This window comes from Equus caballus, chromosome 23 (genome assembly GCF_041296265.1).
Source record: "Equus caballus isolate H_3958 breed thoroughbred chromosome 23, TB-T2T, whole genome shotgun sequence".
Taxonomy (NCBI): domain Eukaryota; kingdom Metazoa; phylum Chordata; class Mammalia; order Perissodactyla; family Equidae; genus Equus; species Equus caballus.
Window position 1 is genome coordinate 51,646,274 of NC_091706.1, and position 18,624 is coordinate 51,664,897.

Below are 18,624 nucleotides of genomic sequence, written 5' to 3' on the forward strand. Positions count from 1 at the left end.
ATCCCTTTCCTATTCTAGCATTTCAAGCAAGGTCCAAAGAGATTAAAGTTCCCTGGGAAGAGTTTAAATCAAGTTTCTTGTGTCTGAATATGGTCTGCAGATAAGCCCAGAGAACACAAGTTCTCTTTTTCACTTATAATTTCCCTGCCCTTTGGCCCCATCATCCCACGTGGTGCTCTCTCTCCCACAGACTTTAACCTCCCTTAGCTGACGTCCTCCTTCTGAGAGACAGCCCAGCAGACCCATCCATCACCTTTATCTCAACAGCCTACGTGGACAACAACTTTGCTACTCACAGTGAGGTTCAGAGACCAGTCGGATGACGTCATAAATGTCCAATCTCAGGCCCACTCAGACCCACTGAATGAAAATCTGCATTTGAACAGATCCCCAGGTGATTTCCTATGCACATGCCAGACCAGTACCCTCTCACTTCACCCATGGTTAAAAAGGAAGCCAATGGAATGTGCTGCATAAATCCTGGGTGGAAAAAAAAATTAATGACATTTATCTTAAGAACTGCCTTTTCCTTTTTTTTAAAATCTCCTTTTCCTCTTCACTCTCCTTCTTCAGAACCAATAATACCACTTGTTGAGCCCTACTCTGTACCAGAGTCAGTCTGTCTACGCCTCAGAACATTTCAAAAGATACTTTTATTCTTTTTTTTTTTGAGGAAGATTAGCCCTGAGCTAACATCTGCTGCCAATCCTCCTCTTTTTGCTGAGGAAGACTGGCCCTGAGCTAACATCTGTGCCCATCTTCCTCCACTTTATATGTGGGACGGCTACCGCAGCATGGCTTGCCAAGCGGTGCCATGTCCACACCTGGGATCTGAACTGGTGAATCCCGGGCCACCGAAGCAGGATGTGCGCACTGAGCTGCTGCGCCACCGGGCCAGCCCCAGATACTTTTATTCTTAATATGCAGGTGAAGCTCAGAAGGTTAGAAATCCACCCAAAGTTAAACAGCTGTAAATTTTAAGCACAGGTGTGTCCCTTTCCAAAGTCTGCTGCTTTCTTCCCACCGCAGGACACTGTGTCTCCAAACCCCGGCAGCAGCCTCAGCCTACACCTTGCCCTCCTGGGTCAGATGCCTTACGTATGCCTGCCACCCAAGGCTTCTGGACTTGTCTCCCCCTCCCGGTCCCTTTCTCATGTCCCCTTCACTGCTCACTTACCTGGATCTTGTTCTCTCAGCTTCCAAGCATCAACCAGGTACTCTTACCATCTAAGAACAATGGGAAACACCTGTGCATTGTAACTGTGGCCCTCTCCAGGCAGTGGGGGAGGAAGAATTGAGAAGATGGCATGCAGGTCCAGAAGGGTTTGGGCAGGTAGGATGCGCTCTGCCAAGGCATGCCCTGTTTCAATCCAAATAAAGAGTTCAAACAGCTGCTATGGATGTGGTACTAAGCTGTGTCCATGCTGGGTAGAAGAATCTGTAAAATGTGACGCCTGCTCTTAAGGAACATTAATCCAGCAGGGGAGCTGGGACCTGGAGACACAGAAGCCCCATGAACAAAGTACACAGGAGCATAGAGGAGACTGCTTCTGGGTGGTGAAATTATAGATGCTTCCACAGGGCAAGTAGCATTTGAGGATTGCCAAGTGCAAGGGTGGAGTGGGAGGGAGAGGGCATCTGGGCAAGGGGAGAACACGCAGAAAGACAGAAGGAAAAGCGTCTTTGGGGAGTGTCCTACATAGAGCCCGTGCAGCTGATCTCGAAGGTATGTTAGAGGCCTGCAGGGTGAGATTAGGAGGTAGGTTGGGAATGACACATGGAAATCTCTGGTTGGAGAAATGATACAGTCAGAAGTGGGCAATGATGTTACTTTGGCAGAGAAGATGGATCCAAGCAGATAGTGACTAGATTGAGGGTGGTGACAGATTCATACCTAGAATGAACCTCAGATAACATGTAGACAAGTGACTTTCAAACCTTTGGGCATGAAACCTTTTGTGCAGATGATCCCTCACTCAGCTCTGGGGAAAAAAAAAAAAAAATGGATCAAAGTTAAATTGCTCCAATGCAGTGAGTAGGAGGAAGGTACTCAGTTCCTCCCTCCCTCTCATTCCCTTCTTTCTCTCCAAGTGGATTCTGAAGGGGCTGCCTGCTTGACAATCAGTGATGAACAGTGATCAGCAAACTAGAAGCAAATCCTGCTTGCCTCTTGTTTTTGAAAATAAAATCCTGTTGGAACACAGCCATGCCCATTCGATTACGAATTGTCTGTGGCTGCTTTCATATTACAATGACAGAGTTGAATAATTGGGACAGGGACTATCTGGCCCTTTACAGGAAAGGTTTGCCAACTCCTCATCTAGAGCCTTGCTACTCAAAGTATGGTCCTTAGTCCAGCTGCATGGGCCTGCACACATTGCCCTATTGACACAGAGCTCAGGGTGGGGAAGGTGGATTCAGGAGTCACTACCTTGGAGGGGATAACTGGAGTTAGGAGTTGTGTGACATGGTTAAGGGTCAAGGGAGAGACTCCAGAAAGAAAAGAAAGGACGGTTCTGAGAAAACTTTGAGGAATATCTAGACTTAGGGAGCAGACCAAAAGAGTCAGGAGAAATCACTGGGAAAAGTACCAATTCTCATTGGTACCAGTAAATCATGACACATTGAAGGACTTTCTACAGCTGTTGATGAAAAATCTGAAATATCCCTCTCTCCTCCAAATGCCTTGAAAAGTTCACATTTTAGGAACCCAGGACAGATGATCCAGGATATATATCCTCTTGCTTCCTCCTGTATACATCGTTCGTATATACAACTTTTTTTACCGTCTCCAAAGCAGTGTTTTTGAGGCCATTAATATTTATTCTTAAAATGTAAACTCTTTTCTAAGAAGAAATGCACACAATACTGTGTTTTTCAGGTGTCTAGAAGCATACGGTAAATTCCTTCTCTTATTTGAAGGCATATCCTACTTTTTAAGTTGATAGACATGGCACCACTTGGCAAGCCATGCTGTGGTAGGCGTCCCACGTATAAAGTAGAGGATGATGGGCATGGATGTTAGCTCAGGGCCAGCCTTCCTCAGCAAAAAGAGGAGGATTAGCAGGAGTTAGCTCAGGGCTAATCTTCCTTAAAAAAAAAAAGAAAGAAAGAATTTTATCTGAGCACACCTCTGAAATTGCTTTTATCTACTTACTTTACCTCTTGACTGAAAGAGTTCTTTGGCTTTTTCGTGAGAACAGATTTCTAAGATAAAAAATAAAATCTGTTTTACTCTGTATATCTTCTTTTCACTCTGTGTATCTTGGAAAAGGCCTACAGAAGTTTGTTTTTGACAATCATCCGTTACTTTTAAGATACAGCATTCTGATTGCTGAAGTTTTCCTCAAAGCAATTTTCTAACCCATATGTTTTACTAATGGCTTCCTTTTTTTTTTAAGATTTTATTTTTCCTTTTTCTCCCCAAAGCCTCCGGGTACATAGTTGTAAATTTTTAGTTGTGGGTCCTTCTAGTTGTGGCATGCGGGATGCTGCCTCAGCGTGGCCTGATGAGCAGTGCCATGTCCGGACCTAGGATTTGAACTAGTGGAACTCCAGGATGCCGAAGCGGAGTGTGCGAACTTAACCACTCAGGCATGGGGCCAGCCCCAATGGCTTCCTTTTTTTTCTTTCTCTACTGCAAGCCTGAGTTACTAAGTGTTGAATATTCCAAAGATAAAGCAATAACAGATATTCTCCAAGATGATGTTATCAGTGTTATCCTACTGTGCTCATAAGAATAGTTTCCTAATAGTATATACACTTTATTTGAACTCCACTGACCTGTACCAATGATCTTTCTGGATCAATACTGTCCAATAGAACTTTCTACAATGATAGAAATGTTCTATAGCTGTGCTAACCATACACTAGCCACATGAGGCCATTGAGCACTTGAAATGTGGATAATGTGACTGAGGAATGGAAGTTTCAATTTTATTTTTAATTAATTTAAATTTATATAGGCACATGTGGCTATGGTTACCATATTGGATAGTGCCATTCTAGAGTCTTTCAGCCACACCTGAAAGATATAACTTCAGTTTTTAAACTGAAGAGAGTAGCATCACCTGTTATTTTGACTTACCTCATAAACAAATGATTTAGCAAATGTTGCCTAGCATTTCTTTCATTCATAAGAAATAGGCTATTCCAGGCTATATGAATGAACACCAGGTACGGGCCAGGTTCTTTAGCAGAAACTGCAGAGGCATACAGAAATGAAATAGATGCAGTGTCAGTCATCAATCTCAAGGAGCCTACGACCTATTGGAGGAGAAAAGATTGTAAACAACCAAATGCACATTGAAGATGTAATGTGATCTAAACAGAGAATCATGCCTTGAGGACATAGCTGAAGATAGCAGCTCATTCAAACTGGGGGTGAGGCGGGAGGTGGCCACAAGGAAGCTCTTATAAAGGAGGTGGTTTTGGAGCAGGGCCTTTAAGAACAAGTGAAGGATAGGGAAGAGAACCACGAGACTGGGACAGAGGCTACATGTCGGAAGATGGTGGGAGATGAGGCTAGAAAAGTAGATCTGGGAGGTCCTTGACAAGCATGCTAAGGGGCCCAGCTGGAACAAAGGTGAGCCACTGCATTTGCGGAAGGGAGTGAAATGAAGAGTATGTGTGAGGGAGTGGCAGACAGAGGCAGAGATCAGATCAGCAAGGCTTGGAGTGATAAGCTCAGGAGTTTAATTTATTCTGAAAGTGAGGTTGGGGAGTCCTTGGAGGAGTTTACGCTGGGTTTATGTGGTCTCTGGCAGCAGTGTGGAGGATGGATTGGAGAGAGATCAATGGAGGATTCAAGAAATATTCAGGAAGGACCGCTCTTTTGAAAAGAAGAAGGCTAGTTTTGTTTGGCTTCTGTGGAAACCCTGAAGTCTCAAATCTCTAGGAAGCCAGGGGTGGGAAAACAAGTGTTCTTCAGCTAGTCAACACCTACCTCACATGGAGGGTCATGGGTGATTCTTGAACCCTTCCTAATCACACACCTATCCCAAGATGTGGATTGACTTTCCAAACCAGCCTTTTGGCCTCTACAAAAGAGACAATGACACTCACTGATACGTTCTTAACTCTTACAGAGCCATTGGTAATATTACCTTTTCCCAGAGTATCATGACTTTTTGGTACATCATTAAATTGTATTACTGTGTTCTGACAGCTGGCTCCCCAACTCCGCTTTGCCAGTGTTTGGCTAAGATGGTAGAGGGTAGAGGTGGTGACGGGTAGGACAGAAAAACAAAAAGGACAGGTAGGAAATGGCAGTAGCAGTAAGATAGATGGAGGACATGTGTCCTAACAAGTTCATGGCATAATGTTTAATAGTATGGGCTCCCAAGCCACCTTCAGGGAGTCCAAATCCCAGTTTCGCTATCTAATAGCGATCTGGTATTACCTTAAGCAAATTACTTAACCTCTCTGTTCAGTTTCCTCACTTATAAAATGGGGATAATAATAATAGAACCCACCTGTTGTGAGTGTTACCTAAAGGGCTTACAACACCACCTAGCATGTAGTAAGGGCTCAATAAGTATTAATTATTACTATTACCAGAGGATGAAAAAGGTAAGTGCTGTTTTCTATGGCTGAGATGGAAGAGTGGTTTTAACTTTAAATGTATGTGTTAATAATGTTTATGAAGTATTTAGAGATCTCAAATATCAACAGATTAAAAAGAATTACTAGGTCCATCTCCAGTACTATTAATAATTTCAGGGAATCAGATATCTGGGTGAAAGTTCACAGAGGAGTACATGTCTTTTCAACACAAACTAGGCCAAAGTTCAAAGCTAGATAGAGTTGCCAAATTATTCACTTATTACGAGACCAGTAAACCTTTTAGCACCACAAAGCACATGTAAGATTTGAAAGGAAATGATTCAAATCCAGAACAAAGTTCGCCCTATGCACAATGAAAAGTTGTGCAAGACAAAAATGATGAAGGTTACCTGTCACGTATGATGAGGTGATACATTGCTCAAGATACTGGCGTGCAATCAGCCTCTGCCAGAGTCGGATCATCAGCTGACTTTAGGAAAGGTTTTCCATTTGCCGTAGACACTCACCCTCTAGGTTACTTCCCAAAGTGCATATTCATTAAACCAATAAGCAAATGAAACCTTTCTGAAGTGCTCTCAGTTTCCCCTTTTCTGGACTCTGTCATCAGGGTCATGCCAGTGTGGACGAGGTTCCCACAAAAGATCCCCTGAAGAGACTGAGTATTTATGACCTTAAGAGGTGTTCAGGAGTGGCTATGCCTGGGGCTGGGAGCTGAGTGTCACAGGGGTAAAGGCATAAAGTATTCTCACAAAATTGAGGGGAGCCAAGAAGAATCATCCTGTCAAATCAATCAACAACATATGGGGAGGCGGTGCGGTGTGGAAATTAAGTAGCTTTAAGGTCAGGCAGATCTTGGTTATAATACCAGCTTTCATCTTTGCAAATGGCATATGTACAAGTAATTCACTGCAGCCCTAGTGTTTATAATAACAAGTGACTAGAAATATGCTAAGTGTTCACCGACAGGGGACTAATTAAACAAATTATGGTCTTACTGTGTGGAAAGTTATCCAAGTGGAAAACAGTACAGAGCAGTGTATAAACTTTGTGACCCTCCATGAAAAAAAGAGGGGGAAAATATTTTCTGTTTTATAGCTGCTTATTTAGGGAACAAAATATCTCTGGAAGAATATTCAAGAAACTAGTAAGACTGGTTGCCTGTGGGAGGGGAAGTGGATGGCTGAGAAAAAAGGTTGAAGAGAAACTTGTGACTCTGTCACCTCTTCAAAAATTAAAACAATAGTTTTTAAGGAAAAGTAAGGAGCTAGATCTGGAGAAAATTTACCAAGAGAAAAAAAAGAATCTCAGTTCTCTTTTTTCCTAATTAGGCAAGCTTGAACAAGTTCTTGAACTTCTATGGAGCTCAGTGTCCCCATGTATAAATGGGAATAAAAATAGAACCTGTCATCTAGGTTTGTGTAAGGATTAAATGATTAATTAACATTATTATATTTGTTGGCATTCGGATCATGAAGGCACTATTAAGAAGCATGCCCCTAAGGAGCTCACAGATATATACATACATCCCCCCTTAGTAATCAGTAACTCCATTCTTCCAGTACTTCAGCCCAAAAATCTTGCAGTCATCCTTGAATCCTCTCCTCCTCTCACACCTCACATTTAAACTATTAACAAAATCTGTTGGCATTGACAAATAAAAATGGCAAGCAATAGGATATATTGGAGTATATGAGGAAGCCATTTGGTATAAACCTAATTCGTCCTGACTTCTTTTTTTTTTCCTCCAAAAGGGCCTGACTGGCTATTGAGCACGCATTGCATATCTGCTTAGACATTTCTTTTGGCCAGAACAAAGGCACTTGAGATAAAGATGCAACTTCCCCCCGACATTAGCATTTTTCTTTAGGCTAGGAACTGATTGCTGCACTCACCTCCCAGCTCACCTGTGACCACCCAGCTGGAGACAACAGACTGCCACCCTGCTGTGTTCATAGAGACAGAAGACCTACCTGCTATTTCCATCAATCGCTGTGCCGACAGAGCAGTCTCGCGACTATTGTAAAAGGGACATTTCAATCCTATGTGAAACATCCTCTTTGAGGGTATATAACCACCCTTATACCCTCACTTCTTTGGAGTGCTCTGTTCCTTTGTGGAAAGACTCTCCCGGGTTATAATCCTCAGATTTAAGCTCAGAATAAACTCACCCAAATTTTCATTTATAGATTGGATATGGATTATTTTCGTCGACACATTATCTCCAAAATATTTCCAGACACTTTCTCACCTCTTCCTTCTATACCACCCTGGTCCAAACTCTCATCTTCTTTTGCCTGGCCTTCTACAGTGGTCTCTGAACTAGTCCCTTACAGAACCCGCACCCCACACCCCGCTATTCTATTCTCAACACAGCACAGTGTAATCCTCTGCTCATAACCCTTCAAAGATGGCTCAACACACTCATAGTAAAGTCCAAAGCCCTTAAGACGTGATCTGGCCCTACTGCTTCTTTGATCTCAGTTCCTACTCCTCTCCTCCTTACCGTGTTTGAACGACACACTGGCCTCCTTGCCATCCCACAAGCAGGCCAAGCTAGGAGACTATAACAAATATCTCAAAAAATGAGAACTCAAGCCAAAAAACATTTTCTTAGAATACGAAATTTGTACAACACGAAACACTTCCTCAAATGATTGATACAGAATTCTGCAACTAATAATTAGAGAAAAACCATACTTTTCAAGCACCTGAGGGTTATTTAATAAAACTGACAACGTAGTAAGCCAAAAAGGTGTACAAAAATAAAAAATCAATATATAAACCAGATCCTCAGATCACAACATAATAAAATGAAAAATCAATACCAAAAAGATAATTTAAAAATGCAAACCACTCATCCTTATGTGGCCTTTTGATTTTCAGAGAAGGCATGAAAGCAATCCAATGAGTAAAGTCAAGTCATTTCAGTAAAGTATGCTGAGGGGCCAGCCCGGTGGTGCAGAGTTAAGATCGCACTTTCCACTTCGGCGGCCCGGGGTTCGCCAGTTTGCATCCCAGGTGCAGACCCAGCACCGCTTGGCAAGCCATGCTGTGGCAGGCATCCCACATAGAAAGCAGAGGAAGATGGGCATGGATGTTAGCTCAGGGCCAGCCTTCCTCAGCAAAAAGAGGAGGATTGGTGGCAGATAGCTCAGGGCTAATCTTCCTTAAAAAAATAAAATAAATAATGCCGAAATAACTAAATTTCACATGGAAAAAAATGAATCCTAACCCTTAGCTCACAACATGCACAAAAATTATTTTGAGATGGATCACAAACCTAAATGTGAAAGCTAAAACCATAAAGCTTTTAGAGGAAAACATATCAAAATGTTTGCATGACTTGAAATTAGACAAAGGTTTCTTAGATAGGACACAGCAAACAATGGCCACAAAGGAAAAACTGATAAAGTAGACTTCATCATAATTAAAAACTTCTGGTCATCAAAAGTCACCCTTAAGGAAATGAAGAGGCAAGCTACACAATGGGGGAAGTATTAACAAAGGCTATATCAGGTAAAGGTCTTTTTTTCTTTTAAGATTGGCACCTGAGCTAACAACTGTTGCCAATCCTTTTTTTCTTCTGCTTTTTCTCCCCAAATCCCCCCCAGTACATAGTTGTATATTTTAGTTGTGGATCCTTCTAGTTGTGGCATGTGGGATGCCGCCTCAGCGTGGCCTGATGAGCAGTGCCATGTCTGCACCCAGGATCCAAACCAGCGAAACCCTTGGCCGCTGAAGCGGAGTGCGTGAACTTAACCTCTCAGCCACGGGGCTGGCCCCAGATAAAAGTCTTGTATCCAGAATATTTAAGGAATTCCTACACTCAATAATAAAAAAGACAAAAACTTATTTTAAAAATGGGCAAAAGATCTGAATAGACACTTCACCAAAGAAGGTAAGTGAGTGGCCAGTAGCACAGGAAAAGATGCTCAACATCATTAGTGTTCAGGGAACTGCAACCTCAAATCCAATGAGATACCACCACACACCCACTAGAAAAAGCTAAAATTTAAAAATTGGTGAGGATATGAACACCAAAAACTCATAAATCGTTGGTGGTAATGAGAACTTAAAAGTATTTTAAGGGGGCTGGCCCCGTGGCCGAGTGGTTAAGTTCACGTGCTCCGCTGCAGGCGGCCCAGTGTTTCGTTGGTTCGAATCCTGGGCGCGGACATGGCACTGCTCATCACACCACGCTGAGGCAGCGTCCCACATGCCACAGCTAGAAGAACCCACAACGAAGAATACACAACTATGTACGGGGGGCTTTGGGGAGAAAAAGGAAAAAATAAAATCTTTAAAAAAAAAAAGTATTTTAAGAAAACCTGTTTGTGACTTCCCTCTGAATTTTCTTCACATTGATCAACATACACAAAAGGCAGGCAAAGAGGAAAAGGGGGATGTCACAGAAAAAGGAGAAAAAGCCTTCCAAGGATGGAGTGATGAAACAGAGAGAAAAATGATGAAAGCAGAGTAAATAATAAAGGAAAGGAGTAGGAGAGGCAAAATGTGAGCTACAAGAAGAAAGGCAGTTAGGAGGAGGGGAACACAAGCCAGAGGAAAGCTTAAACGTGATGTATAAAGTGCCTACACAGGATAGTGCCTGGCACACAGGACACATAGTATCCAAATATATTTATTAACTATAAATCAGGAGGAAAATTAAATGAAAGGCCAGGTATTCGGTAACCGTTTATTAAACAAATGTCTAGCTGCTCTGGTGACGTATGAAACAAATTGGTTGCAAGTATTCCGTGCAAAATTAGCATCGAATTTTTCTTTTCATAATTCTAATTTTATTTTAGCCCGCTATGGTTTTAGGTCTATTTAGGTCTATTGTTGAGGCAGCAACATTCAGGATGTAACTGGGTTTCTCATTTTCTGGCAACAATCATGTGAAAGGCAAACGAGAGACTTTTACTGAAGGACTTTCTTTTTTTTTTTTAAGATTTTATTTTTCCTTTTTGTCCCCAAAGCCCCTGGTATATAGTTATGTATTTTGAGTCGTGGGTCCTTCTAGTTGTGGCATGTGGGATGCCGCCTCAGCATGACCTAATGAGCGGTGCCATGTCCACGCCCAGGATTCAAACCAGGGAAACCCTGGGCTGCCGAAGCGGAGTGCATGAACTTAAACCACTGGGCCACGGGGCTGGCCCCTGAAGGACTTTCTTAATCTGTGAAATGAGAACAAATATTAGGTAATCCGCTTGTGGCTAAATAAAAACTGCAATGCTAAAATTCAGTCTTCACCTGATGAAACCAAAGTTCACCATGAAACCATGGTTGCATTCAAGCTTCTGTACTGAAATGTGGCATTAGGATGGAACACATACTTTGTAGGAAAATGTCCGAGTATGCCTCAGTTTCCCTGTGCAGGTTGTAAAAGGCAAAACAATTAAAAATTATTTTAAAGCACTCCTCAAGTCTAACAGCAGCATTCTGAAGAAGGAAGGGGGTTGGAGGTGACGAATATTAGGACATTTTTTCCCTAAGAGGAAAAAGAAATATGTCAGAGGATGCTAATTTAAGGATCAAAAAGACACCTACTGGGGCGGCCTGGTGGTGTAACGGTTGAGTTCGCGTGCTCCACTTTGGTGGCCTGGGGTTTGCAGGTTCCGAATGGGCACGGACCTAGCACCGCTCATCAAGCCACACTGTGGCAGCATCCCACATAAAATGGAGGAAGATTGTCATAGATGTTAGCTCAGGGCCAATCTTCCTCACACACACACACACACACAAGATACCTATTGTGGGGTGGTGGGGACTCCCTACAGGTCTTTGGCAGACTAAGTGCACCTTTGATCACCCACCTGCCAGCTATCCTACTTAGCACCACCCCTCTTCCCTCAGGGCAACATTCCCCTACTCAAGTCTGCCAAAAATGCATTCATGCTACTATTAGTCTTCCTCATCCCAAATCTCATCAGTTTATTAAGCAAGGACCTGTTAATCATTGACCTGGCATGAACTTTTCTTCTTCTGGGTTTCATGGTGTGTGTTCTACTTCACTCTCAGTCAAGCCTTCACTCGAGTTTTCTGGAGAGCCCATCTTTAGCTGTAATATGTCAATAAAACAGAGAACAGAATTGTGACTGATGAACTTAAATCATTGCTGAAAGTGTTTTATGTGTAAATTGATAACTTAGAGTTATGGAACATTGGCTCTTTTGTGCTGAAAAATCTATATTATATGAAGGATATGTTAAGCCAGAAGGCTTTTTTTGTATTATTATAAAGAAAGAGGATGAACTCAAAGATTATATCAAGTGATGGGTAATTTGTCAAATGAAGTGTATATATTAAGGATTTTTGGCAAAAATTTAAACCTTTTGTTTTTGCTAAATTAAACAGTCTAATACATCCTCCACTTTCAGAGATGGAATATTTAGCACAATAAAGAAGTGTGTTGACCAGGAAACGATGTTCTCCAGAGATCTGTGTCATAAGACACAGTGATCCCTTGTGAGATTCTTTTTAAAGTAACATTTACTATTGTTAAAAAAAAAAAAAAGTACAAGAGTGTATAGAAAGTGGTTCTTTTTTTTTTTTGAGGAAGATTAGCCCTGAGCTAACATCTGCTGCCAATCCTCCTCTCTTTGCTGAGGAAGACTGGCCCTGAGCTAACATTCATGCCCATCTTCCTCTACTTTCTATGTGTGATGCCTGCCACAGCATGGCTTAATGAGCAGTGTCATGCCCACACCCAGAATTTGAACCAGTGAACCCCGGGCCACTGAAGCAGAATGTGTGCACTTAACCGCTGCACCACCAGGCCAGCCCCAGAGAGTGGTTCTTAATGCCAACTTCACCTTCCCATCACCTGGAAAGCTTTGGAAAAAACGCCAGTGCCTGGGCCCTTCTCCCAGAGTCTCATTTAATTTACCTGAAACAGGCCCAGGCAACAGTAGTTTTAAAAGTTCTCCAGGTGATTCTAATATGCACCCAAGGCTGAGACCATCAGTATCGAATGGGAAGAAACTCTCCCTCCCACCCTTGATCTTTAGCCCCCAATCCTCCCGCCAGGTGCAGCCACTGTTAGCAGGCTGTTATGAATGTATGGTGCATATATATATGCACCCGCCTTTTAAAAAAATCTGTATAGCACCTATATATCCCCTACACTACTACACATAAATGTAGAATAATGATTAAGAGCAAGGACCCTGAAATCAAGACCACCCTGGTTTAAACGGCAGTTCCTCTGATTACTAGCTAGAATTTGGACAAATTATTTAACTTCTCTCTGCCCCAGTTTCATCTGTAATGTGATGATAAATGCCAACTTCTTGGTGTTTTCATGAAGATTAAATGAGAAACTCCATTTTAAAGTGCTCAGTAAATGTTGACTATTACAACTTCTCTCACTTTTCTGCACCTAGCGATTTCCTAACAATATATGTTGCAGATAATTTTGTATCAGTACTTATAAATGTACTTCTTTCTTTTAACAGCTACTTGGTAATTCACTGTAAGATGTACAATTTAACCAGTGCCCTGTCAATGGACATTTAGGTCAGTTCCAGTCTTTTGCTACCACAAACAATTGTGCAGTGAATACCTCCTTATACAGATATTTGTGCATGTGTACAAGTACACTATATCTTTAGGAAAAAATGTCTAGAAGAATTGCTGTTTAAAATTTTGATGGATACTGCCAAACTGTCTTCCAGAAGGCATCAACCAGTATACGCTCCTACTAAGAATGTATGAAATGCCTGTTACCCTAAACCAAATGTGTTATCAAAATTGTAGATGTTTGGCCCAGCCTGGTGGCTCAGTGGTTAAGTTTGCACATTCCACTTCAGCGGCCTGGGGTTTGCCGGTTCGGATTCTGGATGCGGACATGGCACCGATTGGCAAGCCATGCTGTGGTAGGCGTCCCACATATAAAGCAGAGGAAGATGGGCACGGATGTTAGCTCAGGGCCGGTCTTCCTCAGCAAAAAGAGGAGGATTGGCAGCAGATGTTAGCTGAGGACTAATCTTCCTCAAAAAAAAAAGAGAGAAAATGTAGATGTTTGCCAGTCTCCTAAGTGAAAATGGCTTCTCTTTGTAGTTTTAGTGTGCATTTCTTTTATTATGAAGGAGATTCAGAATCTTTTCCAGAATTTGGAGAGACAGATTTGTAAACAAACTCAACACAGAAGTACTGTGACAAAGTCTTCTACAGTGCTCTGGGTTAGGAAGGAGGGCGGGATAAGGCTCCACAGTGGAGGCGGCATCTGAACTCGGTGGTCGGGGATGAGTGGGAATTCTTGCATGGAGTGCCTTGATCCTAGTAGGTAATAAGTCAAAATGCTCAATTATATGTTGACTTAAATGGCAAAATTAAGACATTTGGAGAACACGTTTTCTGGCTGGCTGAGGGGATTTTTGGTTGGATATGGCAGGACACTGAGGCACAAATACCAATAGACAACTAAGCCACTCACAGATTCAGGCAGTGGGAAGGGGCGGGCCCAGGGGGGGAAAAACAAGTTTCAGAGTGCTTGGCTGGTTTCTTACACTTCCTGGATGTTGAGCGACATCTAATGGCCAAATAGAAAAAAGAAGTCTATATTTTCAGTATTTTGTTTTCAAGGAAAAGTCCCTACATTGTAGTAACAGAAGCACAATAAAAATAAATTTACCTCCAGATTTATGGAAAGATGGACTCTTATTTTTTTCCCTGGGAGCAGAGGGGAAAACTGAACAAAATTAATTTGTTTGGTCTGGTGTATTGAAGGATATAGCTCTTCATTTTTTCAATGAGGAAATTTACTTCTAGAGAGAAATGACTTACCCAAAGCTACACATATAGTGAATTATTGATGCTCTGATATATTTCTGATTTTGGTACAATAAAGAGAAGAATAGTGAATATTTACTCATTCATCTGCAAAGCACAAGATGAAAAAGACAAACACTTTTGATTACACTAACATCTATTAATTCACAATATGGGGCATGCATGGAATTGAATGCTGTAATACTTGAGATGATGAAGTAGTCAATACTGGCCATTAGGCTCTTGGCCTGGGGTATTTGATGTTTCAGACTAGTAGGGGACAAAGACAGGCAAGTTCCTATGGATGCCAGATGGTACTTCAAAAAATCCAAGTAAAAATTTGACCTCTGTAGGTTAAGAGTTGCTTCTCTAATTTTTCTCTTTGCCTTGTATCTGACGACAACAGGCAAAACTGGGGCAGGAGATGGGGACCAGTCCACATTATTCAATCAACCAACCCCTCAACACGTATTGACCCCTTGTGGATGTGCACTATCATAGGCGTTGTGAGGGACACACACTACAAAGCAAAGAAGAAGTCACAGTGAACTCGCTTCTCCAACCTGTTGAGTGGAGTTAAATCAAGGGTAGCTTAAAGATGGAAAGGAATTTACAACAATACAACCACAACCCCGGGGAACAGATTTATTAATTCATTGAATAAGTATTTATTGAGCATCTACTACGTACGAGTGCTAGAGATACTGCAGGGATCCATAACCAAACTCTCATGGAGCTTACAATCTAGTAATTATGTGCGAACAATTGTGTTAAGTGCTATAAAGAGAAAGTACAGGTGCCACAATTATAAAACACAGCGAATCTTTATTGAGCGCCTGCTATGTACCATGCACTCTTCTTAGCATTTAACACACATTAAGTCTTTAATCCACACAGCAATTCTATAATAAAGATTCTTCATCCTCATTTTATAGATGAGAAAATTGAGAGATAGAGAGGCTTTTTTAACTTGCCCAAGGTTACACAGATGGGTAAGTTTATCCTTGGCTCTGTATCCTGGGGCAAAAAGAGAATGTCAAGGAGACAAACTAGTCAGGAGAATTAGAGTGCATGTGAAAAAGAGGCATAATTACTACCCATCTTGCCTAAATATGGTTGATTGCACGTACGTCCAGTTCAGAACTCTCTGCTGAGCTCCACATCCATGAATGCCTACATAACAACTCTATCTGGATGTCCCATCGGCACCTCAAAATCAACACATCCCAAATCGAACTCTTCCTTTCCCCTTGTGCTATTCTTCCCATGCATCTATCTCAGTAAACACATGACTATCCCCTAAGTTACCCAGGCCATCAATTTTACCCAACACTGATTTTGGACAATGAGTGCAAAAGTCAACATATGAAAAAGGCAAAATCTTTGTATTATTATAAAGATATTTTTGATCTTGTGGACCTCCTGAAAATTCTTGAAGACCCCATGGCTCCAGAGACTACACTTTGAAAACTGCTGTTCTAGCTATCAAATCTCCTGTTAGTTGTAGACGTTGCAACTGTCTTCTCCCAGTCTATCATTTGCTCCAGGGCCCAGTACATTAAAGAAGTGATCTCCTGATGTGCCCCCAGATCCATCTGCATTAGAGTCATTCAGGTGCTTTAACAAATGCAGGTTCCCAGAACCCACACCATCCCTACTTAATTAGAATGGGGAGTAGGGAAGATTTGCGTTTTTAACAAGCTTTGTGAGTGATTCTTAAGCATTTTGGTCCATTGCTTTCTAAAATCAGTCCTTTCAGAAATGCCTATTTTTAAGGCATTTGTGAAATCTTTTTGTCACTGTCCTAAGTGTCTTTATTGGAGAAAGCCAGGATTACAAAGGATTTAAGAGTTGGCATTAGAGCCATTCTTCTTGCCAAAGGTGGGCACAACAGTGATGAAGTGCTGGTTGTGCTGCATCTCCGCCTGGCTAGGCCTGTCTTCTCTTTTTTGGCCACCTCTGACCTCTCACTTCCCCAGCGCAGGACAGGGAACCATTCCCCCACCAGTCAATCAGGAGAGAACATTGCTGTTTCCTTAGCTCCTACTCTTTCCTCTACTTCCTTCTATAGTGACCACCCAACATCATCAGAAATGGCATTTTTGGGGAGAGAGGGGAATAGAGAGGCAACGTCACGGGAGGCGTGCACAACACCCTCTTCCCCAGGACTGTCTCCTTCAGTATTGCAAGTGAATGCTTGCGAACTCTGATTTAACTGAGTTAATTTCGTGCATAAAGTGAGTCGTAGTGCTTGTTAAAATCAGGATTACTGGGACCTTCTGTAGGGAGAATGACTCCTTAATCTTGATGATTCCAACATAGGTGGCCCTCGGGGAACAAGGACTTAAACCTGGTGAAGAAAGATTCCAAGAAACTGTGAGGACGTGGAGTCTCTTTTGAAACCTAGAAGCCGGCCACCGATTATTGACAGCTTCATTTTCCCAACTAGTGACAGCTATCCCTGCTGGAAGGAACTGATTCATTCTGGAAAAAGTGTGTTCAGGAATCTCTGAAGCACAGAAACATTTTTTCCATTCTTGGTGTGCAAACAGATTGTTGGCCTTCTTGAGTGAGACAGGCCCAGACAAAGTCTCAGCAGGCCCTTCCAGACAGCATTTTTCCACAGATGAAATTAGGTCAAAGAGAAAATTCAGAGCAGTTTGAGGAGGAAAAAAACAATCCCTGAAATGCAACATAAAGCTAGAGGGTGGGGGTGGGGCAGGGAAGACACCCACCTGCTTTGTCTGCCCTGGTGAAGGCCAGTGGCTTGTCACATGAATCTCCGGCCTTCCTGTTCTCCGCAGCTGCCTTCTGAGTCACTGTGGGCGGCAGGGGAGGGCCCTCTAACTGTCAGGGAACAGAAGACCAACCGACTGACCATATGACTTCTCGGTGAGGCTATTGTTCCAGGCCAACTTAAAAATTAAAGAGCACCTGTGCCGTTGCCTCTTCTTATTTATTTTAAGAAGTTCTTTAGTCTAGTTTTGTCTACGACTGCAAATTAGCAGTCGGCACAAAAAACAAGCCGGTAAGTGAGAACTGGTGCCAGTCCTATTAGTCACTAAGATCATTCAAGGGTGGAGTGCTCTAGCAGGATAAACATTAAACCAAAAGCAATACTTCCTTGTAACAGTTGGGGTTTCCTAAGGAATCTTTAAAATGGAAACCTAGATGCCTAGGCAGGCAAATACTATAGTTAGAAAAGACACTCTGTACTTTCCTCTTTGTTCTGTCCTCAGCTGTTGCAGAATGGTGTCGGGCATGTTAATTATATTCTGCAAATTACATTTCTCTGTTAAACATGTTTACATTATAAGAAAGCCTCCCCACATTTTAAGTTCAGTCTTTTAAACTGAAGCATTCAAGAACCGCTCCAAGGATAGATAAGGAACTGAGACTAGTGGTCATCTCCAGGTAGAGAAACCGAGAGACAGTGATCATGGCTAGGCAAAATATTTCCTTTTCATTGTACATACAATACGTCCCACCATATGGGAAAAAATGCATATGTAAAAGATTTAGTGTGAAATTTAGGCTTTAATAGACTCTTCATGAAAATGCAGAAGCATGTCCTTTCATTTACATTCGGATCTGTTACATTGACTGCAACACCTTGTATCAGAGTCTGAACTAGGTATGTTCTAGATGGGAATTAAAATTACACAGTAGAAAGCCATGTACCTTTTAGGGTTACATTTCTTACCTGATGAAAGTCAATGCCCTTAAACTGCGTATTTCCTACAATGGAAACGTGAGTTCAGAGACACTTGAAAAGGCAAGATAGAGAGAATAGTATGGAATTTATATACTGGAATCTGATAGAGTACTTGAAAATGTAAACATTTTTTTATCCTGAGAAAGTCTGAATGCAGGGAAAACAAGACTACTGTAATAATTTACTTTATTTATTTATTTCCTTTGAGGAAGATTAGCCCAGAGCTAACTACTGTCAATCCTCCTCTTTTTGCTGAGGAAAACTGGCCCTGAGCTAACATCCATGTCCATCTTCCTCTACTTTATATGTGGGACGCCTACCATAGCATGGCTTTTGCCAAGCGGTGCCATGTCCGCACCCAGGATCTGAACTGGCGAACCCCGGGCCTTGGAGAAGCAGAACATGCGAACTTAACCTCTGCGCCACCGGGCCAGCCCTACTGTAATAATTTAACCCAATAGAAAATATACCATTAGCTTACTGTGCACCAACAAATTTCAGTCATTTAATATTTTGACATATCTCCAAAGTCTTTTTTGATTAGAGCTTTGAAATTGGGTTGGGTTCACTGA

General features: G+C 42.0%; 1 protein-coding gene across 17 annotated transcripts in view; it reads right to left on the reverse strand.

Annotated features, from left to right (window-relative positions):
• Positions 1–18,624, reverse strand: part of PLIN2 (perilipin 2) — an 83,864-nt gene that overhangs the window by 30,389 nt on the left and 34,851 nt on the right. For 2 of the 17 annotated variants that reach the window (XM_070248251.1, XM_070248259.1), the window contains exons 2-3: positions 17,073–17,184; positions 11,530–11,626 (exon numbers count right to left, since the gene is read on the reverse strand). The exons of 2 other annotated variants lie outside the window; for them this stretch is intronic. In XM_070248251.1, coding sequence (XP_070104352.1) covers positions 11,530–11,561 — 32 coding nt within the window. In that variant the 5' untranslated portion in view covers positions 11,562–11,626; positions 17,073–17,184. Of the gene's footprint in view, positions 1–296; positions 1,983–4,087; positions 4,203–4,945; positions 5,040–11,529; positions 11,627–17,072; positions 17,185–17,271; positions 17,367–18,624 lie in introns of those variants that run through there. 13 more of the 17 variants (XM_070248256.1, XM_070248267.1, XM_070248258.1 and 10 more) reach the window with 11 other exon arrangements.